This window comes from Solanum stenotomum, chromosome 8, assembly GCF_019186545.1.
Source record: "Solanum stenotomum isolate F172 chromosome 8, ASM1918654v1, whole genome shotgun sequence".
Classification (NCBI taxonomy): domain Eukaryota; kingdom Viridiplantae; phylum Streptophyta; class Magnoliopsida; order Solanales; family Solanaceae; genus Solanum; species Solanum stenotomum.
Window position 1 is genome coordinate 25,101,941 of NC_064289.1, and position 25,137 is coordinate 25,127,077.

A 25,137-nucleotide genomic window follows, 5' to 3' on the forward strand; every position below is an offset into this window, starting at 1 on the left:
AGTCTTGTAGGTTTCTTTGGATTGTACTAACAACACAACTACACAAGGAACTTCTACGCTCTCATGAATGCGTTGTTGATTATATCTTAATTTCTTCCAATTTTTCAACATAAATATACATATATATACATTTTTTTTTCCTGAAGTTAACACACGTGCACCCCACCAATACATGTGAATCTGCCTGTGTGACTATGGTAAAAGATATTCATTTAAATCCACCTCCAAAGAAAAGCCCGTGAGTCCATGACATGCCAGCCTGATTTAACTTAAGTGAGTGACAACCAGCAAGTTTCCAACAAATTAGTCGGTGATTTTCTTCCACTTAATTATCCCAAAACTCTCACATCACCTTAATTATCTTACAGCTGACTTGGGGTAAACAATTCACTCAACAACTCTCATTTAATACTCCAACTAGTTATGAAGAACTTGTCCATTGCACGGGATCAATATTTGTATATAAATTTATTTTTTAAGTCATATTAATTAAATACTTTTAAATTATTTTATAAAGTGTAAAATAAATAATTGGTAAATATTATTAATATTGATAAATTTTAATGTTATTGATTAAATAATTTTAAAATTTTGTTATAAAATAAGTTATATATACTTGTAGTAGTTCTCAAGAATCTAATGTGACTAGGCTCATTGAAATGTTCATAATTAAAATATTTTTTTATTGACTGTTGATTTTTACTCAAAATAGTTATAAAATTTACACAAATATTAACGACATTGAAAGTAATAAAGCTATAATTATACGATATAAATTTAAAACTAAAAGATATAACTTAAGTCCCATAATTTTTTCATTCTAATTAAATTAACAGAATAAATATTTTTTTCTTTTTTAGAAAATGCACTTACTGAAGTAGGCATGTCAGCGAAGATCTATCTACTTCAGCACAAAAATACTGCAAATGAAATACCATTTGATGAAGAGAGTTAGCAAGCAGCATAAGCACACATGTTGACGGTGTGCTGTTTGCTAACTCTCACTTATCAAATAAGAAAAATATACTCAGTGGTGTATATAATTTTTTTGTAAAGGATGTTGATATTTAAAGAAGTGAACAAATGAATAAATCACTATAACAACATCATAACAAGAAAATAAAAAATACAATTCATTTTATATTTATATGAATAAAACCTTCCTTTGTTAGGGTTATTCAAAATCGAATTGAAATCAATAATCTGAATCGGGAAAAAGGTTATTGATTTATCGATAATGGGTTATTGATTTTGCAGTTTTAGTAACAATTTTAATTTTTTTTATATCGGGTTATCAATTCTTAACGGCTTGAGTTTTTTCTTAACGAGTTAATCAATAATCGAATAGTAAATTAATAAGTTATATTTATATCATTCGGTATATCGAGTCCTTGGCTTAGAATTAGTTTTCATACTTTTATTTCTGACGGTCTAATCTTTGAGTTATTCTATAAGGTCTCATTTTTTGGTTTTGAGCACGATACAATCTGTCACCCCATATATATGGTTCATTTGGTTTGTCACCTTGGCCTAAGTGATTTTCAATGATATATTTTATGTGAAGTCTAAAAGACTTAAAAACCAATAACGATCAACAACGGATAGTCCATAAATCGAAATCTTAATGGTTCTATAACGATTTAACATGTCTACACTAATAATCAATTAATTTCAAAATCAAACTGAACCGTTCCCTTTTACTATTTCAATATGTTTTTAAAGAAAATCATTTTAAACCCTTATTAACGTTTAGTTATTTCCCCAAATTTATTAGAATACTTGTGCAACTTCATAAAATAAGTACTTAATAAATGATTTTTCGAAAGGAGTACAAAGTTTATACTAAATTAGTTTAAGGAAATAGAGAGAAAGCATTATCGTAACTCGATAATTCTAAATGTAATCACAATAGCCTTAATGAAAATGTTAATAAATACTTGTTCTTTTATTTAAGGCATAAGACAATAACTTGAAAACTCATAATTAATTTTATTGCCAAGAGAAAAGATGAACGAATAAAATAAAAGGTTTAAAATTGAAACAACAACATAGAATATGCTTAATCCCCAAACATTCCAAATAGCAGATAACGTAATTTCTTTTGGATCAGGTTCTTGAGTTTGTTAAAATAAAAATAAATATCTTTTTAAATGCTTAGAAAGTATTTATTATAGTCATAGCACGCTAAACTAAATCTTTGGTTTCATTATGGAAGCCATGTTAAGTATAATCTTAGCAACCATGGGTTATGGTGCAGTGGTGGGACTGCTCCACCCTTAATCAGAGATTTAAATTCGAGTCCTGTGTATGGAGAAAATCTAGTGGGGATCACCCCTGCATGGGTCTTGCAATGTGCGATCCAAATCTAGTCGGGTTCTAATGCAAACAAACCTGGGATATGCAACGATCTAGGCTAGGTACTTAACCGATGAAACCTCAAAGGAAGTTCTTCCTGATGCTTCTATACTAACTCTTTCTCAGGTTTCACTCTAATGTTAGGAGTTCCTTTGTTCTAAGCACCACATGTACATGAGAATTTTCCCCAATACACAAACATAACAGGAATAAATTAAAGTTTTTGCTAAGTTAGATGATGTATATTGTTGCAGCCATGGGATACTGATGGTAGAAGCTGCCTAAAAAGTGGACCATTTTCTGTATATTTCTCATACCTCGTTATACATTCACTCTTGTATGTACCATATTGCATCTACACCCACAAAACAGCAAAATATACCAACTTTACTACTGGAAAATCCTATAGTTTAGCCCACTAGAAACACCTGACAACTACCTACTTCATCAAGAATACAATGAACAATACACCAATACATTCTTCATGCATACAACTGGGAGGGAGCAAGCAAACCACAGAGACGGATAGAAGAAAAAGAGAGAACACAGCAGCAACCAACAAACAAAAAGTTCAGTGAGTTCAACTTTCAAAGTTTTTCAGAGTTGAACTAGACTACTATCAGTCAAAAATCTACACTCAGATACACAATGAGAAAGCCTAGCTTCAACTTCAGACTCAAATAGATCTTAAATGCACATTCTAACAAAAATGCTCTGGAAATATTTGTTTCCCTGTTCACTCACAGGAATCACTAGATACAAGAGAAAAAATGAGGAGAAGAATGATAGACCTTGTCGGAAATATGGAACAGGTTAAAATTGATAGTGATTTGATGTGCTTCTAATACCTAAGACCTTTGGCAACCTCAAAGAAGTGAGCAACATTTTCCTCAGGTGTACCTACTTTGATGCCATGTCCAAGGTTCAAAATATGTTTCCCTTTACCAGCTTTCTTCACTGTATCATTTATCCGGTTGGTAATAAATTCCTTGGAGCCAAAAAGCACTCCAGGATCCACATTACCTTGTATAGCCACATTAGGACCCAGTCGTCTCCTACCATCAGCCATATCAACTGTCCAGTCCAAACTGACTACATCTACTCCTGTCAAGGGTAGTCTCTCTAGCAAGCCACCTGATCCACTTGCATAAAGAATCAGAGGGAGATCAGGATGGGTTAGTTTCACTGCCTCAACTATCTGTTTTAAGTATGGTAGACTGAACTCCTCAAAATCGACTGGGCTTAGCTCTGTGGCCCATGAATCAAAGATCTGAACTGCTTGAGCTCCATGGTCAGCTTGGTAACGGATATATTTAGCCATTGAGGTTGCAAATATTTGAAGCAGCGAATGAAGGACCTGTGTAGCAACAAAGTTGAAAACATTAAAACATAAATTGGCAGATCTAAGCTAGTAACAACATGTTTAAAGAATTGATACAGGTAGTTAATCTTGTTCCAGTGATTACAATTATAATCCATGTTTCCATTGATACAACCTCATGAAGGATAGATACTGTGTGTGTAGTAACATGTATATCATGTCTCTTTTTCTTTTCCCAGGCGAAGTGGTGTGGAGGATGGATGTGCAGGGTCGTTTTAACATGTTAAGCAAATTCTCAACAGAAAAAAGGCTAATCTGTTAGAACAGCTAGGTATCCATATAGACTGCATTCAGCCCCCCTCAGGGTTTAAAAACAATGCAGGTCTTACTGTTATTAGCTTCCAGCAGAAAAGAAGAGAAATGAAGCAACTGAAATCTAAACCTCACACGAGCAACTAGACAAATAGAAGTGCCCTGAGTGCGATTTCCCTTTGCTGCTCCTTATTTCCATCACTTATCATTTTTTAGTTCACATTCTAGGAATCAAAACTTATTTTCCCCAAGATAGAACATGTTCCATGCCTCCTATTTTTTAAAAAAAATTGGGTTCAAGCGGAATATTACATAACGTATTTAGTGCTCTCTGACAAGAGAATGGGTTAGCAAAAGAAAGTGTCCTTTCATTTTCTTTGTTTATTATTTTTTCCTTTTGGTGAATTTCCTAATGCATTTACTTGGTTCCAAGCTTGAAGAGTGGAATCTGCATTCTTCACCTTGTGAGTTTGCAAAGGAAAACATCATACATCGACTGTCCTTTGACAAAATAAGCAATGAATTTCCACTTTTCCAAACTTTACGGAGCTGAGTGGCAGAGCTTGCCAAACCATAACCATGCGAAGTGAAAACTAAAGAAAGGGAAAGAACACAACAATATATTACCTATCTTTAGAAACCAACAAACCAACCTCAGGTGATTTTTTTGGGTGGTAATGGAACAACCGCTCACCCTACCTTTCACATTAAAAAAAAAAAAAAAGAAGAATAGAAGAAGAAAAAAGTCAAAGGAATGATGCTCCCATGCCGATTGAGTACATCAGTTATCATATCCCCAGTGAAAGTGTTCAAATATTTACCCCGTCCCTATTTCTCAACAGAGAAAAAGTGTAACAGCAAATAGGCTTAGGATCTACAAATCTTGGACACCCCAAATCAAAAAATGGAACTGCTTTTGAGAGAAACTCCAAGCAATAGATGGTTGACTTAAATCGTGCACTAAATCAAAATCTAACAGAATGTGAAGTATCCATCAACATTTCTTGACCTTTCTTAATACTGGAAGCAGGACAAGGGAAAATAAGATTCAACAACAAGATCAGGATTGGAAACATAATATATTCCAACTAATTAACAAACTATGATTGTCTCCGCAGGGCTTAGTAGCATAGAGTAGCATCAATAAATTACCTTGGGCTCCGCAAAAGCTAATCTCTTAATTTTTGTAAAGTTCTTAGAGGAACCACCTTCAACCACATATGATGCCAAGGTAAATGGTGCCCCAACGAAACCCAGAACTGCTGCTTGATTATTGACCTATCATAACAAAGACAAAGTACAAACTCTAATATAATTAACATGATAGCACAACAGGTGATAGTAAGTTGGTAACAGCAATAAGAGTGTTAACATTGTGGAATTCAAGCTAAGCCTTGAAGTTGTTTATTGCTCCATTTCAATTTTATGGCATTTTTTTCCAGTTCAGGGTGGCCCAGAAGGGTTGACACTATTCAATTTATATATAACTTTCACAATTTTCAGGAATGCAAATAAAGTTGATGTGACATGCTCTATATCAAATTAATTTTTCAACCAATTCTTAATACTTTATGCCATCACTAATCTATACTATTTGTTTTAATCAGTACTATCACTAATCAATATATAAACCACTGCATCTTAAACTTCATATCCAGTGTATTAATGGACGAAATAAACTTTTACAAATCTTCTGCAAGGATTTCAAAACCGAAGGAGATATCAAAGATGTTGAATCTTTCAGTCAAGAGACTCTAAACTAATCATAGTTTGTATGTGCAGTACAAGTGTCTATAATACCATAAAATATAAAGAAAATGTGGCCATGGTGCGGTCTTAAGTTCCTGAACTTTTTTTTTTTTTTTTTGATAACCGAGAAATCCGTCTGTGACCCGCCCTTTTGGACCAATCACAGCCTTCTAAACTCGGTGGATAATGGGTCTGCCCCTCTACCCTTCTCCACTTGAATACCGGGCTTCACTTTGCATGGTGTGGGGCTTGAACCTGCGACCTAAGCCACAAATCCTCCACCTTTTGCCACTTGAGCTAGGCCTTGGGGGCCTTCAGTTCCTGAACTTTGAAGATCTTAGACTACAAACATAAGCAGTTTTTACATTTTCCTAACATGATATACACGAATTTTCGGAAGGATGCAATAAGCTTTTCCTCGTTTGAGGATAACAAAATCACTCCATGTAAGGCTTATTTGCTCCTCTGGTATTTCACCCATAAAAGAAGGAAAATGTTCTTAACAAATAACCTCCAAAGTAACAAAATAGACATGAAATCCAGACCTCTTTCCGCAAAATTGTTAATGCTTCTCCAACATATGGAACTGATTCTTCAGGAATGAATTCTCTGACTTTCTCAACATCAGAAAGTGTTGTTGGTGGATCAAATATGACAGGACCCTTCCCCTTTATAATGTCAAAAGGGATGTTCATTCCAGAGAGTGGAGTAAGAATATCTGAAAACAAAATGACCTGCAAACATGAGAAAAAAAATTAAGAGCGAAAGAATAAACATCAATAGAGCTAAGAACAGTAGCTTGTAAAAAGGACATCAAAAGATGGGGATTCTTCTTAGGTAAAAGTAAAAAGAATGAAACACCAAATAATATACACAACACCAACACATGCTAAGATAGGACTGCATAGTTTCTCACCCCATCAGGCTGGAATACTTTCCATGGCTGCAGAGAAATTTCTACCACAAGATCTACATTTTCCGATCTCTCACGGAAGGATGGGTGCTTCTCACATAAGGTTTGATAACTCTACACAAAAGAAAAGGTGAATAATAAGATGCAAAATACAAAGATCTGAAAATCAAACAGGAGTAACGATAAATCCACCTAATCAAGCCACAAAACTCTTAACATAGAATAAAAAAACCAACGCAGCAGAACTCGAGCATTGGAACTTCTCAAGCTTTATGATCACTGAAAAGTCATGAATTTCTAGTTGAAGTGTGTTGAAACATCCAACAAATAGGATTTACAAGTTCCAAACTTTTCTTTTCACCAGCCTTTTTTGTCGTAATTTCAAACAAAGCAGAAAGAATTGGTCATTCCATCCCCGTGCAAGCAGCTGATCAGTAATAGAAATGCATTTTAGGTACATCAATCAGAAGGCATATGAGAATTAATGTCTTTCCATACAGACAATGTTTGAGTTTTCTATTCATAGCCATTTATGCAAAGTACTCTTTTTAACAAAACACATCATCTCTTGCAGTTCCAATTACATGAGTAAGTCAAATTTGTAACACAGTATGTAGTTGATATTTCACAGATTAGAAGTTCAGGATATGCAAAAAGTAAAATTGAACTATAAACCTGCCTTCATGTACCTCCCTGCTTGTCTCATAAGCCAAACAGGAGGCCTTTCTACTTCTTTACCCCGAACAGCATCAAGCAACAGAGGCTCTGTTGCATTTATAGTTTTTGGTTCAGCAACAGTTCCTGAATTAAAAGCACATCAATCACATGACCATGCAGAAAACAGAATAGAAATCTATTTTTAAAATGGGAAAATAGAGTAGGCTTCAAGTCATGAAAGATAAGCACAATAAACCTAACTTGTGCTAAAGTAACACAAGAGACACTAGCCACAGATTCAGAAGCAAGGACAATCTAAAGAATATGTAGGTTTACTTTCAATAGCTCAATGTTCGAGAATAGGATAATGCTCATTCATTTAGCTCGTTACAAAAATATATTAGGTGATGAATATGATCAATTCTCATTAAGTTTGACAAATATGTAATTTTCAACCGAGTTGAAGAATTGATCACCAAAAACATGGAACAAGGTGTATGCAATACTTCTATATGTTTTTCATCTAAGAGAATAGGTTATAATGCACTACAGTCCCTTAAAGTATTGCTTGCTTAGCAATTTTCCCTCAAACTAATTCTCTAGCATTTTCCTATTACTCTCACTTTGTGATAGCCCCATGGTCGTTAAATCTAACATAAGCCCTTTGGGAGTGTCATTGAGGGTAAACATGGCAAGCCATTCCTATAAGGGAGTGTCATTCCAGGTAAAATGGGAATATCTGAAATCAGAACTTATAAAATATAGAAAAACAGCATCCATTTTTTATCAGTAAAAACTGACAAGTAATACACATTATTGAAACAGAGGGAGTATTTTCTTGATCAAGTAAATAAAAACTGGAGTTAGCATTTATAGACCACCACATAATGACACTTAAACTTAAAACGGAAAGCCCCTATATGCTTGAATTTAGTGGAAAACAAGTACCAGATTAGGTTTTGTCCTTGTGGAACTATACTGTGTATTATTTATTTTAAAGACACAAACTTTGACATCTTTCTTTGTAGCTTTTTTAGAAGCTTTATGACATTGTTTGCTCCATATGTGATCACTTTTCTTTGGTTGTATAAGACTAGGCTTCTGTTTTGTTGTTTAACTAGAATTCACAAAAAAAAAAAAGTATCAATCAGGCAAAAAGGACTTTGCTATATGCATCCTAGTTTCCATATTGCTCAATCAGGCACATTCATTCCAGTGCTAAACCGTTTGTCTTTTATGGAAAATCAGGGACTCTGATCTCACAAATATCTATGCAGTGACCAAACTAAAACTAATCTCACTAAGTCTTAATTCCATCAAATTGGTATTACCTATATGAATCATTTGTTTCCTTTGTATTCTGTTCTTAGCTAAGACCAAATTCATTGGGAGAGATTATATGTCTTTTGAGACAACTATGCACGAGTACTATAGCTCTACCCAGTCTTACTAGCCCTTCCAAATACTATTGTATCACATTTATGAACAGAACCATCTCAGGCTAATTCAAAAAATTTCTGCTTAACAGAAAAAAACAGGAAACTAAAGTGATCTGTTTTGGAGGAGAAAATACCAAGTAAAACAATGTAAGAGAAATTTGTAACTACTACTAAAACTTAATTTTTGCCTAAAGAACAAATAGGTTTTCTTCAGCTTCAGTCAATTGATCCTAACCAAATTTGAAGACAGCAATGCCACCATTTTGACGAATATTCAGAAGCATATTCGAAAAAAGCCCTAACATACTATGGTATAACTTAATAAGCTTAAAATAATCGAGTTTCCATATTGCTCAATCAGGCACGTTCATTCCAGTGCTAAATTGTTTGTCTTTTATGGAAAATCAAGGACTCTAATTCTCACAAATATCCATGCAGTGACCAAACTAAAACTAATCTCATTAAGTCTTAATTCCATCAAATTGGTATCTATCACCTATATGAATCATTTGTTTCCTTTGTATTCTTTTCTTTGCTAAGACCAAATTCATTGGGAGAGATTATATGCCTTTTGAGACAACTACGTGCGAGTAATTTAGCTCTACCCAGTCTTACTAGCCCTTCAAAATATTATTGTATCACATTTATGAACAGAACCATCTCAGGCTAATTCAAAAAAATTCTGCTTAAAAGAAAAAAACAGGACACTAAAGTGATCTGTTTCGGAGGAGAAAATACCAAGTAAAACAATGGAAGAGAAATTTGTAACTACTACTAAAACTTAATTTTTGCCTAAATAACAAATAGGTTCTCTTCAGCTTCAGTTAATTTTGATCATAACCAAATTTTAAGAATGCCACCATTTTGACGAATATTCAGAAGCATATTCGAAAAAGGCCTTAACAAACTAAGGTATAACTTAATAAGCTTAAAATAATCGAAAGAAATTAGTACATAGAGACGACATTAGCAATCAGAAACAGAAAGGCGTTGATCTGGTGAAACAAAGTTGCATTTGAAGAATGAAGAATATAAGAGTAGCAATTAGCTTAAAGTTAAAGCGGTTGAAACAATTACCTCCAACGGAACAAGAGATTCTGGGCTTGAAATTAGAGCGAGAAGAAGAAGATGGAAATGCAGATTTAGATGAAATTGAGAAAGAGGAGACTGAGCTGTAAATACAAGACATGATTTCCAAGGGGATTTACAGGAAATTGCTTCGCATTTGAAAGAGTTGATAAACTGGGTTTTGGGCGAAAGGAAAAGATAAAAAGGAAATTGGAGTAGTTGACAAAGGAGATAACTTTGTAGAGATAAGATGACAGGAAAATCTGTATGGGCCTTCATCCGACCCTACAATTTTTTTTAAATATTTATTTTCTTTTCATCTTATATTCATTGATCCATGATTAATATATAAATTCGTGAAAATTTTGAAATCATGGATCAATAAATATAAGATGAAAGAAATAAAGACCTTAAAAAAATTGTAGGTTCGGATTGTTGATAATTAGGGGTGGATTAGGTGTTTCACGTGACACGATTTTGTAGGAAAATTTTATTAAATAAGTATAAATCACTGAAAATCAAAATAAAAAATAAAGGTTATATAAAATAAAGTGACACTCCTTATACCAAAGAGGGGCGTAGCTCGTTTGGTCAGGTTATCTTAATTTCTTATTAGTTGTTGGGGGTTCGAACCTCAATAACACTTTTTTCTTTCTTAGTTAATTTTTTCAATTCAAATTTATGTCGCTACACACATAAAAATGTTTTTAAAAAAAATCAATTTTTAATATAATATTATTATTTTTTATTTTTTATTTTAAAATGTGACACTGCTTATGAAAAATCATGTGTACGCCACTGGTTGGGTTGTCGGGTTGTGCTCCAATCTTTCGAGAATTCAATTTTTGTTGTGAGGTCAATTGATTTGTTGGATTGAGAGTAGTGAAGAGTTTAAAAATTGATTTGAGAAGATAAAAGTGAAAAGATTTTGGTAATGTTAATAAAGTGTAAGAAAATCCTACACTTTAGAAAGTGTCCGAAAAACTTATACTTTATAAAGTGTAAGAAAAAATTACACTTTATAAGTGGAAAAAAAATTATGTTTTATGTTAAAATATAGACGTTAACAGACTAACGTTTGCCGTTTATATTTTTGGATAAAACGGAAGAAAAAAACTACACTAAGCTTATTTTAGTTACTTTTTTAGAATTGTGACTTATTTTGATCAATTTTATCTCTTTGTGGCTCAAATAGGTTCTGGACTCTTCCATGGCTCCACTTGTACTACTCACACTTCTTTCTCTTTTTCTTATTTTTATGAGTTAAACTAGTACTTAGTTTTTAGTTTAAAGCTAGATCATAATTTTCAATTTTTTTTTAATTTTATATCAAGTCAAACTATATTATATAAAATGGAATAGAGGGAGTATAAAATATGATTAAAATTGTTGTTACTCACTTTAACTTTGTAGGGATTAAAATATTTCAATTATGGTAGCTTATTGTTCATCATATACCTCCTTTTAGGAGTGTGCGGAAATCGAACCGAAAAAACGTTATTGAGTTATTGGGTTAACATGTTTTTAATAGTTTTATAAAGAAAAATTATTGGGTTATCCATTCAGTTTCAATTTTTAGCATTGAGTTATTAGGTAAACCGATAATCCATTAAGACGGTAGTAATTATAAAAAATTTCGAGAAGATACATCTTGAATATCTTCGCTAGTCTTGTCACTATCATCTTCAAGGGTTTGAAGAAGTTCTGAGCTTCTCTGAGGCCTCTCAGTCTCTCTTCGCGCCGCTGCCGCCGCCTCCATGGCGTTTTCCTCCTCTATCGACATTGATTATATACTTGTATACTAAATGTCAAATTAGAACTCTTGTTTCTTCTGCAGAGTAAAAGAAACGAGAAAAGTAGATTAATACAACATTGATAGAGCAACTGATTGTATTTATATGTATCAACTTTTATGTATTCATAGATCATTACCCATAAAATTGTGCATGATACATTACTATTTATAACTTTAACTTCAGGATTAAGAGATCTGATAATTAAAGCTATGGAATTACATGTATTGTGTTGTGTACTCGATTTTTTAATTTGTGATCTCGAGATGGATATATTACTCATGATACATTACTATTTCTAAAATATTTAGTAAATTGCTAAGTACTGTAATCCTACCTGATACATTAAAGTAGTAAAGATTGCTCATAAGGTGTTTGATTTTAGATTGATACATTATTGTGTGATAGTTATTACATATTAGATACATGTAACATTAATTTGTATAAATGTATCAAGATAATAAAAATTGATTTGTTTTTTGGAGATAGATATCTTACTCGTGATAAATTACTATTCCTAAAATATTTAGTAAAAATGACCAAGTACTGTAATCCTACCAGATACATTAGAGAAGCATAAATTGTTCGTAAAGTGTTTGATTTTAGATCGATACATTACTGTGCGATAGTTATTAAGTATCAAATACATGTAGTGTAAACTTGTATGAATGTATCATTGACAAAGAATGAGTATTTAACAGTAATTTGTATGAATGTATCATGATCATTAATGTGTATCAAATACGTGTGATACACGTTAGTCATTAATATGTATCAAATACATGTAATATTAATTTTAATGTATGATTTCTGATCAAGAAAGTGGCATGATATTTACTATTTATCTACCTTAGTATGTTTGTGAAGTATTGCAGCTTAATTATTTGTGAGTGATCCATAAGACAGTGTTAATTCATAAATCAAATAACAAATCTATACATGGGATAGTGCTGATATATAACATCTGATATATAAGATTCTTTTCTTATATGCTTAAAAAGAAAAAAAATGTAAAATTAAATAACAAATTCAATCACACAATTATTTTGTTGTCCTTGCTAATCAATCTCTCACAAAGCGTAACAGCTAGAAACAATTCAAACTTCAAATTTCTTCTCCCAAATTATCTAAAATTCTTTGAATTTTGATTTCAAATTGTCAAAAATTTGAGCAGATACATCATGAATATCTTGATTTTATTGAGATATTCAGACATCTAATAAAGTGTATTTGTATTGGTTGTCAATATAAAGTTTTGACTTCTTCCGGATGTAGTAGAAAATTGCATCAATGTGTTGCACAATGAATCATAATAATTGAAATATAAAAGCTAAAAAAGATAAATATCATAATGTGATACATAATGAAGTAGTCAACATTGTCACTGGTATGTATCATACACCTATTATTTAACGTGATACACAGTGCTCCAATTATACAACATTATAGTTTGTGTATCAAGATTACTATTGGGTAATATATACATAGTCTTCTTAGTTGGAGAAGACTGTACAAACATTAAAGAGTGCAGATACATAATACACAACTGATTTGGTATTGTCAATACCTTTTAAATTTGAATAAGATTGAAGATATATTATAGAACTTGATACATGTAAATGATACATTATGTAGTGTATCCTATGACGACCAATCAATTCATTCCGATTCTTCAAAAAATTTATTGTCCTGGTGATTCATATTATTTTATATATCAACCTAGTACATTTAAATCGTGATACATAGAAATACAAGAACATCAGTTTATCAATAATGCATTAGAATTTTGAAACAACTTATAAAGACAATACTAAACATCAAAATACAGTAAATATATAGAAAATGTGTGCCTTGAGCAGTGTGGATCGAGAAATTGCAAATGCAACTTTTCTATCCTTTTTGGGGTTTTTTCCCACATTCGCCTTAGAAAATGAAATTTCATCCTTCTTCGACTTCGGCTTCTTAATATTTTGATTCGTCATTGTTAATGGATCATGCAACCTTTTGGATTTGTTTTCAGTCCAATCATCATCATCAAAATCATAAACGCGATCAATGTTAGATAGGTTCAATTGGGTAATCCCAATACTAAAAGAAGGAACATCATATATATGTACCAAGAAATTTATAATTCAAAATAATAAAAAAAACAAGGAAGAATTGTACGATGGAGAAGATGAAAACTACCTTATTCAAGAAGTTAAGTTTGATTGACTGGAGAGAGAAAGATTTGAAATTCGAATTAAATTGAAAAAAAATAACCGATGAGATTATGGGAGTGAAAATAGGGAGAGATTGAAGGAGTGAAAATAGGAATGGAAAACGTGGGTATGGGAGTTGAGGACTTATTTATCCGGATGATTGGGTTTTTGGGGGAAAAGAAGGGATTTTGTAATATTTTAGAATGGTAAGGAATAAAAGAAAATATGGTAAATAAAAATATGTATATAGGTAATTTTTCTTTATTTTATGAGCATTTTCTTATTGGGTAAATAAAAAACAGAATCATTAATGACTAAAAATCGATAAGAAATATCTTATTGGTTTAACATATTTAAAAATAAAAAATTGATAAATCAAATCGATAGTATATAAAATCGAATCAAACCGATCGATGCACACCCCTACCTCCTTTAAAGACCTCGAGTAGGCTTAAATATTCTCCAATATTGTCGCTTACTTGAAGAGGCAAGCATTCATTATTATTATTTTTGAATTTACTCTCTTTATTAGTTTTTAGGCTTTTAATTTCTTCTCCAATTTTTTTGTCCCTGCAAGTATTTTCAATAAATCGTGATGTCCGCACACTTCTCCAATCACTCCAATATGTGGAAACATCAATTTCGGATAATATGCCAATCGAATCACCCAAAACGGAGGTCTATCGCTCTCATAATTGCATTTTAAAAATAGGGAAGAAGACTGAAAATCATAGGGGACTAATCTTAAAAGGCTTGAAAATCGTTCATCGCTAGCGAGCCCAATGGTTGGAAACCGCATTGAAGAAAAAACTGAAATTTTAGAATTGTTTATAAGGGTCACGACCGCGATAAACAAAATGCTAGGCACCAGTAAACAAAAAAAAAATCAGCTAAGGCCCGATGTTCGATTGGGTGCTCCAGATTCATCAGAGACCCCGTGGGCCCAAAAAACTACCTTACCCCATCAAATTCTACGTCATGGACTGAACGGAACCATAGAAACTATCATTGGAGGTCGTCTTGGTAAGAAGTGGCCCCATACCACATGGTCCCATTTTAGCTAAAATCCACAAAAAAAGGTCGAAATGATCCTAAAAACCTCCAAACACAAACCAAAGGTCTTTCTAGACAAAAATCAACATTTCAAAGGTAATAGAACTGTCAAAATTCCATTCTGACACAGTCTATCTGAAGTTTTGATCAACATCCTTCAAAAGCTCCAAAACACGAAACTTGCACAAACTCAAACGAACGATCAGGAGACCGAGCTCTTAGTCCCACCAAGTCATAAATGACTTGAAATCGCTACAGAAAATCTCTAAACGTTGAAAAGATTGGAAAATAAAGGAAATGACCTTGAGGGTCATTATAGAGTTTTAGACATTTTGCACCACCTAGCTTAAAGGGCAGTGTTGTGATATGAAGATGTAAGCTATTTTTAATGAGTTAGTCAGGTTGTTAAGATCAGTAAGGGTAAAGTAGTCATTGCACTGTGTTAGTGGTAATAACCTATCCACTAGATAGTTAGTCATGGTAGTTACTAATTGGAAGAATCTATATATATCATTTTTCCTCTCTGTATTAAGTAGTCTTTGAACTCAATCAATGATAATTTATCTCTTTAGCTTTTTTCCTCTTTTCTTAAAGTTTGAGTTTCTTCAGTTATGTTCACTAAGAATATCGTTTATAAGTAAAACTAGCTAGGTAACATATGTATATATTGAGTTTTTACACCTAATAGTATAAAAATGTGAGTCAATATACGTTTTAACACCGAAATTAATTTGGTTGTTCAAATTTGGCAGCTCTAAAAGAATATATAATCATTTGTCACTCAACAAAGAAGCCATTTAAATATATCCATCATTTTCAACTTGTATTTTTCGGTTGAAAGTTTAGAATACTCATTACAATGTGATTTTAATATAACTTATACAATATGTATTATTTGTATGGGACACACATGCAACACACATATTCAGAACTAGTATAAGGCCAAATGCCTAAAAATGTGTCTTAGAGTTTAAAATGGGTCGAAGACCCAAAATTATCTAATTTCCAGGTCCTTGTAAACCTTGCTTTAATTTTGTTATCAGTATTTCAAATTGTATTTTAGTCATCCTATTTGGTCCCATCCTATTTCTATTGTAATGTCTTGTAATATAATTATTGTTGACTTCTATTAGAATGTAATCTAAATAAATTTTGTCATTGCAACTTATTCTTAAAGTCTCTTTACTTCTTAATAAATTGTTCAATTATCGAATCTCGAATATTAATCAAATTTGCCTATCACTTGTTTAAGTTCTTAAAAATGAATTCAAAAGGACTCTTCTTCACGACTCAAAAGAAAGGCTTTCCTTTTCGAATTAATTCAAATCTTACCTTGACTTATCATTTCCCTTAATAAAACTAGACAAGTTTTTCCTTAATCAATTAAAATTAGCCCAAAAAGATTTATTTGTTGTTAACTACATGTTTGTGGACACTTGTAAGTGCGTAAAATCTTCCTTTTAAGTGTCATCGCAACCATTACCCGGATCTTTGAATTCTGAAAAAAAATTATGTTTAAGTTTTTTGAAATTTCATAAAAGGTTTTCTTCATTTCCTTTAAAATATCAAGTGGTGACTCTGTTTCAAATTCAAAGAAGTAAGTTTGAGACTTTAAACTATATTTTCAATTATTTTTTCAACTTCTCTTTTCAACATATTATTTCCAAGCATAAACCCTATCAACCAGTGGCGGAGCCAGAATTTTCGATAAGGGGTTCAAAATCTGAAGAAATAGACACATGAAATAGCTGAAGGGGGTTCGACATCTACTATATATACCTAAAAAAATATTTTAACCATGTAAAAATAATATAATTTTTCGCTGGAGGGGGTTCGGATGAACCCCTAAAGATATGGTGGCTCCGCCACTGCTATCAACCAATAAACTAGATAAATTACTCAATAGCAGTTGAAGAACACAACAAGATTGTTACGTAGCCCATAACTTTAGATTGATTTTATCTCATTGAGAACATAAAAATACGTTCTTCCTAAGTTGAAGTTCACTATTTCATTTCTTTTTATTTTAGTTAGTTCATAATTTCAAATTTGGATTTCTATTCCTTGTTTAAATAATTCACATTCGATAGGTGAATTCTAGTCATTTTATAGTTACTTAACGACCGCATACCTTGGGTGAGCGTTTGTCTGCAACAACATCACTGAGGAGGTTTACATTAACCCTGCATTGTCTTGATGGTTATGGTATATTTGCCTTCAACTTGAACTTATTTGTCATCATCAAGTCGAACCTCACCTTTCGTGACTCATCGAGGTCTCTAAATAAAGACCTTATGTTGGTCATATGATTCAAACACGTTCTATCAATAATTCCAACATTATCAAGAATGTTAGTAAATGGAGAATGAGCAATGAATAACTTGCTTTCATCGTCTGATTTCTCTAAGAAATTTGCATGATTCTGCTCATCTTTTTGCTTAGTTGAACAATATGCTTTAGAATGGCCGGACTTATTGTAATACCAACATTGAAAGTCACTCTTGGGCTGATGTATTTCATTGAATTGACTTTTGCTTGTATTGCAACCACGAAATCTGCCTCTTCTTCTACCTCCGCTAGAAAAATTTGAGGATAATTTCTTTGGAGAAAGATGAGTCCACTTTCATCTGGGGAATGCTTTTTCTTCAATTTTCTCATCAGACCCGTATGACTATCTTCATGAGCTAACAAAGAACCCATTAATTCATCAAATAAATAATTAGAGAAATCCTTGGTTTCTTTAATAACAACAATCACGTGCTAAAAATTATTGGTTAAAGACCTCAATGCCTTTGTTACAACAATTTCCTAGGCAACAGAGAGGGGGAAAACATAAAAATAATTAAAAAAACTCATGGTTGATATCATAGTTAGAAAGATAAAGTGTCATAAGAGTTTGTCTTGTTGCAACTACCAATGAGAGTGGCAAAGCTAAAGGTGACAAGGTTCAACTAAATTAACAAGGTTCAACAAATCTAAGAAGTAATGTATTTTCAAGAAATTTTGAACAAGTTTGAGGAATGAGACAAGGAGAAGAATCAATCATTTTTGAATTTGTCACAAGTACAAAGAAGAAGGGCTCCACTCAACTTTGTTTCTTCTTTTATTTTATCATTTTACTAGTATCCATATTTGTAATATGAAAAAGGGGGTGATTTATGTTAGAATATGCACAACGGAACCTATATTCAGGATCACAAATCTTACATGTAGACTAAACAATATAACATGAACGAATTTAGAAGAAGACTAACCTGTTGAAACTTCTACAAAAGTCGTCCAGATGCCAAGGATCCAGAGCTACGATCTTCTCCTATTTCCTGATTGTTACTACCAAGTTACTTGTGTGGGTAAGTATTACTTGTTTTAAAGGATGATTTCTTTCATGCCACATCCAGCCTATTTATACTAGTTTCCAACTCAAGAATGAATAGGAAAAACCAAATAAATTTCAGCCTTAATGAGCAATCAAGAGGATCATTCAAAATGAGAATAAATTGATATTAATACAAAAAACGTTTTCATCCATTTAAGGCCAAACATTTTTTTCATTAACTCAACATTTGACTCTCAAATAATTCATCCTTTAAAGAAGATCAACAATAAAATTAATTTGTCCTTCTTTTCAAACTTGGTCAATTAATCAGGCATAGTAGGGACCGTAGATATATTTAATAGAGGCTTTTAATTACGACAATAATTCTTAAATGAACGAATTAACCATATCGCAATAAATTACAAATTAATCCACTAAAAATCTGTAATTGCACTCCTCGATTTAATTTCGAAATCTACCATTACATCTTATTTAACCACCCGTGTTAGAATTATCGACACCAATCAATTAAATCAAATTTTCTGAAAATTTAATTCATTGACTAAATTAATCCTTTATTATATTTACTTAACTTATTTCACATGACGGATATAAAATCCACCTGCAGGGTTTTCACGTGAAAACTTATAAGTAACCATAAAAGGGTGTCTTCAACTCGGGACCGAGACACGGTTCTATCAACTAATTATTATTTCACTAATGTAATTTGTCATTATCTAATCTATTAGGAATTTATTGACTCATCAAAAAGTCTCGCCTTTTAATAGATTAAAATAATAAAATAAATTACATAGATCATAATAATTATATCAAGATTAAGAGTATAAATACATGTAGTGGAATAGATAATTTATTTATAAATATTCAGAACATAAATAAATGTCTCTAATTGGTCAATTCAATACATACAAAATGTACTAGCACAAGAAGTTGGAATTTAATCATTCTCATAATTAAGATCAAATTATATTTAATCTTGTGCTACGATCATCAAGACATTTGTCCTACTTCATCTTTGATCGTGAACATAAATTTATAACTTATATGCACCGATAATTTTAATCTTCCGCGTATGAGTTAAAATACTCCATACACAAAATTGTCTACTATATAAGCAATAGACACACATATATACAGAATGATCTATTTAGACAAATATTTTATTATATTAAATAAATAACATAAAAAATCTTTACAAAGGATTAAATAAAAATTACTATAACACAATTACATGGTTAATAGTATATCCCAACAATCTCCCACTTAGACTTATAACCATGCATTCACAATTTTAACACCCATTTCTTCCACATGCTTATCAAAAGTTTTCTGAGGTAAGCCTTTTGTAAATGGGTCCGCCAAATTGTTCTTTGATTCAATTTTCAATACTCTCACATCACCCCTTTGAGTTATAACACGAATCAAATGATATTTCCTCTCAATGTGCTTACTCATTTTATGGCTTCGCGGTTCTTTCGAGTTAGCAACTGCACCACTATTATCACAATAAAGTGTGATTGGTGCTTCAACCGAAGGAACCACACCAAATTCTTTCAGGAAGTTTCCGAGCCAAACAACCTCCTTGGCCACCTCAGAGGCAGCTACATATTCAACTTCCATGGTGGAATCAGCAACCCAAGATTCCTTGATACTCCTCCATATTACGGCTCCACCTCCCAGAGTAAATACATATCCTGAGGTTGACTTTCTTGAATCTCTATCTGACTGGAAATCTGAATTTGTATACCCAATAGGTACAATATTTCCAGGATGGAAAACAAGCATGTAATTTCTAGTCCTTTTCAGGTACTTGATTATATGCTTAACTGCTGTCCAATGTTCTTTCCCAGGATTAGACTGAAATCTACTAACCATGCCAACAACAAAGCAGATATCCGGTCTAGTACATAACATAGCATACGTGAGACTCCCTACAATAGATGCATAAGGGATAACTTTCACTCTCTCTATCTCATCAATTGTTTTGGGTGACTGATCCTTTGATAAAGTAATTCCATGTCTAAAAGGAAGAAATCCTTTTTTGGAATTTTGCATGTTAAACCTTACAAGAATAGTATCAATGTAAAGCGCTTGAGACAGACCTAAGTTTATGATCTCACATAGGCTTGATCCCAAGGATATGAGTCGTTTCTCCTAAGTCTTTCATATCAAAACGCGATGACATTCATTCCTTAACTGAATTCAACATGCTCACATTATTTCCTATGAGCAAAATGTCATCAACATACAGAATTAAAAATGCTACTCTGTTTCCTTCCCATTTTTTATAGATGCATGATTCATTTTTAAATTGATCAAAACCAAAAGTCTTAATCGACTTGTCAAAACAAATATTCCATGCTCTGGATGCTTGTTTTAATCCATAAATGGATCTCTTAAGTTTACACAACATGTGTTCATTTCCACTTTCTATGAAACCTTCGGGTTGTAGATGCATTCATCTAGACTTCCGTTTAGAAAAGTCGTCTTGACATCCATTTGCCAAATCTCATAATTGTAATGAGCAGCAATGGACAAGAGAATCCTAACGGATTTAAGCATAGCTACCGACGAAAATTTTTCCTGATAATTAATTCCTTCTTTTTGAGTAAACCCTTTCGCAACAAGCCTATCCTTAAAAGTTTTCACTCTTCCATCCACACCTCTATTTTTCTTGAAGATCCACTTACAACCAATAGGTTTGACAACCACAAGTGGTTCTACAAGATCCCAGACTTGATTAGAGTACATAGACTCCATTTCAGATTTCATAGCAATAATCAACATATCAGCATCTTTATCATGTAGTGCTTCAGCGTAATTCAATGGTTCTGTATTAGGCTCTTCAGGGATTCTATCATATGATTCTCCCAAGAGCGTAAACCTTTCAGGCTATCTAATAACTCTCCCACTACGACGAATAGCCACTACATGATTTGCTACTTCTTGAACTAAATCCTGAATATCCTGAACATCCTGAACATTTTCCTCCACAGCCGCAGGCTGCTAGACATTGCTCCCACTACTTTGAGGTAGTGAAATATATTGAGTTTGCTCTAGGGCAACCTCCTGCGCAGCCTCAGGTGCAATTTCTTTCCTATTGACATGTCTCCCACTACGTGGTTGTAAAGGTATGTCAACAACTTGTGTGAAATTATTTTTGTCGATTCATTACTCATTATTCTTTTGGACAGTGCCTGTAACACAAGTTTACTTCTAGGAACATGGTTCATTAAATAGTCTTGTTCTAGAAACTCGACATTTGTTGAGACAATTACCTTTTGTTCTTTAGGACAGTAAAATAAACCTCCTTTAGTGCCTTTTGGATATCCAATAAAAATGCATACTTCTATTCTAGATTCCAACATATCTGTTTTTCCTTTTAGCGCATGAGCTGGACAATCCCAAACTCGAATATGCCGTAGGCTAGGCTTTTACCCATTCCACAATTCGGATGGGGTTAAATGTACATATTTCAAAGGAACAAATTCAGAATATAATTTGCAATTTCTAAGGTATATCCCCAAAAGCTAAAAGGCAAATAAGAATAACTTAACATTGATCTAACCATTTCTAAAAGAGTTCTATTTCTACGTTTTGCCACACCGTTCTGTTGAGGTGCTCCTGTGGCAGAATATTGAGAAGTAATTCTTGATTGTGATAAGTACTTAATGAATTCTGCATAAAGGTATTCACCACCACGATCAGATCGTAATGTTTGGATATGTTTATCATGTTGCTTTTCCGTTTCAATCTTAAATTCTTTGAATTTTTCAAAGCATTTAGATTTACGGCGCAACAAATAAATGTATCCATATTTGAAATAATCATATGTGAAAGTCACAAAAGATTCAAAACCACCTCTTGTTTGTGTATTCATAGGGACACACAAACCAGAGTAAATTAATTCTAACTTATTACTGGCTCTATTTCCTTTAGAAGGGAAATGTCTCTTTGTCATTTTACCTTCTAAACAAGATTCAAAGGTTGGTAGTGCCTCCACTTTCAATGAACTCAAAGGTCTATCTGTAACCAACCGTGAAATCATATTTATATTAATATGACATAGACGTAAGTGCCATAAATAAGTTGGACTCAATTGAGAAATTCGTATTCTTTTATTCGAAACAACAATGTTATTTAGTGCAGTTTGTTGAAGCATGTTATGGAAAATTTTAAACACAAATAAATCATGTATTTTGGGAGCACTAAGGATAAAAAGGTTATTATACTTAATAACATCGGAGTTATTAGCAAAGTGCATATCATAACCATCATCCATTAGTTTAGAAACAAACAATAAATTCCTTCTTATAGAAGGAATATATAAAACATTATTCAAAACTAAAAGTATGGAACTACTAAATGAAAACGAAATTATTCCAACAGCTAAGAGTAGTGCCGACTCCCTATTTGCTTGAAAACACTAACTTCAACCTTATTTAGTCGCCGCATTTCCTAAAACCCTGCAAAGAAATGCAGATATGATCAGTGTCTCCCGAATCTACAGCCCATAATTGGGTAGAAACAGCCGCTAAACAGGTTTCAACGACATTTTAAAAAGTGTTACCTTTGTTTTTCATCTTAGCCTGAAAGTCGGGGTATTGTTTTTTATAGTGTCCAGGCTGCTTGCGATGAAAACACTTGCCTTTCGGGTTAGACACACCACCCTTAGCACCTCCGGGTGTCACAGCCTGGCGGGGATTTTTCTTTTTCTTCTGGAATTTTGTTGGTTTTGAAGAGGACGGCCCAACCTTGTCAACCAGGAATGTCGCATGAGCTTGCTGCTTAATTATAGTCTCTGTCGCTTGCAGCTCATTCAACAATTTCGCTAAAGACATGTCCATCTTATTCATATAATAGTTTAAGCGAAACTGTTGAAATCTGTCCGGCAAAGTCTGAAGGATCATCTCAACTTGAGATTCCTTATCAATCTCAGCACCAAGTATCTCCAACTCATTCAAGTAACTCATCAACTTCAACACATGTTCTCTGACAAAAGATCCTTCAACCATTTTTGTGGTCAAAAGGGATTTCATGGCAGTCTGCTTTGCAACACGATTCTGCTCACCAAGCATCTCCTTAAGAGATACGAGCATATCGTAAGCAGATGTCATAGACTGATGCTGATGCTGCAAGACATTCGCCATTGAGGCAAGAATGTTGCATCTTCCCATGTTATCAGCCTTAACCCATTTGTCATAGGCTTGGAATTCATCATCAGTAGGATCTGCTGATTTGATAGGACATTCCTCAACCAATACAAATTTATAACCCTCAAAAGTTAGGACAATATCTAAATTTTGTTTCCAATCAACATAGTTTGGACCGTCAAGTTTATTTTGATTCACGATTGATGACAAGGGATTGAAGTGAGGCATAGTTAATCTGAGTGAGATAAAATAGATCATTAAGTATACATGCTATATTATTAAAAAAACACTACAAGACTCATATAATCATGCTTATAAACAGTTAGATTCGATAGGGAAACTTAACTATTCAAGCAAATATATGAGCACGTTTAAATATAGTAGCAGTTAAGCAAAACAAGTCCAACTTAGTTAGAGAGTATTTTGTTAAGTGTGACAAGCTATATATGTATATAGCTTATGTCTCTTGTTTATTGATTTAACATGTAACTTAGTTGGAAAATTTTAAACAAGTTATCAAAACAAAAGACATACCAAAACAATATCAAAATATACAAGTTTATTCAATGGGAAAGAGGACCTAAGTCAATATATAAACTCATATATTTACTGTAAAATACATTTATAAGTGTTAGGGATGAACCCTTACGCCACTGAATTACTAAAAATAATTTAAATTTTTTTTTTAATCTTTCGAAAATAGAGAAATGGCCAAAAACCCATCAAAACGACCCCGAATGGCAAAAAAAATCCCTCGGTCACAGCTGAGCAATAAATACTGCTCACTAAGCCCTTTCCAATCAACCAACCAAAGTTGAGGCCAATCGGAGTTCGCCAGAAAAAAACAGACTTGCTAGGCCAATGACATGCTATCCGTTTTCAAATTTTTTTTCACAGTACTTTAATAAATATTCAGAATCCAGACATTATTTAAAAAACTTAAAAACCTTACTCTAAAACTATTAATTCAAGGAACATGAATCATGAATTCGTTTTACACGATCTGAATTATGAACAATAATCAATAATACCTGAAACATTCTGTTTTCAAACTCGAATTATAAACAATGATTTATTTCAATCTCATCATTGAACAGAACATCAAATCATGAATTCATAAACATAAATTAACTTATTTATGAAACAGTGAATTCATATATTAAACAGTAATGCATAATGATATAGACATTCAATCAATAATGAATTATCTTATTACATTATTTAGTATATGTAAGAAGGCTCTGATACCATTTATTAGAATATGCACAACGGAAGCTATATTCAGGATCACAAATCTTACATGTAGACTAAACAATATAACATGAACGAATTTAGAAGAAGACTAACCTGTTGAAACTTCTACAAAAGTCGTCCAGATGCCAAGGATCCAGAGCTACGATCTTCTCCTATTTCCTGATTGTTACTACCAAATTACTTGTGTGGGTAAGTAATACTTGTTTTAAATGATGATTATTTCATGCCACATCCAGCCTATTTATACTAGTTTCCAACTCAAAAATGAATAGGAAAAATCAAATAAATTTCAGCCTTAATGAGCAATCAAGAGGATCATTCAAAATGAGAATAAGTTGAGATTAATACAAAAAACGTTTTCATCTATTTAAGGCCAAACGTTTTTGTCATTAACTCAATAGTTGACTCTCAAATTATTCATCCTTTAAAGAAGATCAACAATAAAATTAATTTGTCCTTCTTTTCAAACTTGGTCAATTAATCAGGCATAGTAGGGACCGTAGATATATTTAATAGAGGCTTCCAATTACGA

The 25,137-nt window shown here is 32.7% G+C and overlaps 3 protein-coding genes across 3 annotated transcripts; all 3 read right to left on the reverse strand.

Annotated features, from left to right (window-relative positions):
• Positions 1 to 3,033: 3,033 nt before the first annotated feature.
• On the reverse strand, positions 3,034 to 10,072 carry LOC125872908 (uroporphyrinogen decarboxylase, chloroplastic). Its single transcript, XM_049553702.1, has 6 exons — positions 9,824 to 10,072; positions 7,330 to 7,451; positions 6,654 to 6,764; positions 6,283 to 6,471; positions 5,141 to 5,266; positions 3,034 to 3,712 (listed from the first exon to the last, which is right to left on the reverse strand). Exons 1-6 carry the CDS (start codon positions 9,933 to 9,935, stop codon positions 3,197 to 3,199), a joined length of 1,176 nt encoding a protein of 391 aa, XP_049409659.1. The 5' UTR covers positions 9,936 to 10,072; the 3' UTR covers positions 3,034 to 3,196.
• Positions 10,073 to 19,467: 9,395 nt separating this feature from the next.
• LOC125873644 (secreted RxLR effector protein 161-like) lies at positions 19,468 to 20,253 on the reverse strand. The gene has a single exon (XM_049554531.1). The coding sequence runs from the start codon at positions 20,251 to 20,253 to the stop codon at positions 19,468 to 19,470; it is 786 nt and encodes a 261-aa protein (XP_049410488.1).
• A 375-nt stretch (positions 20,254 to 20,628) lies between these two features.
• LOC125873645 (uncharacterized) lies at positions 20,629 to 23,579 on the reverse strand. The gene is made up of 2 exons (XM_049554532.1): positions 22,769 to 23,579; positions 20,629 to 21,065 (listed from the first exon to the last, which is right to left on the reverse strand). Exons 1-2 carry the CDS (start codon positions 23,577 to 23,579, stop codon positions 20,629 to 20,631), a joined length of 1,248 nt encoding a protein of 415 aa, XP_049410489.1.
• Between the last annotated feature and the right edge of the window lie 1,558 nt (positions 23,580 to 25,137).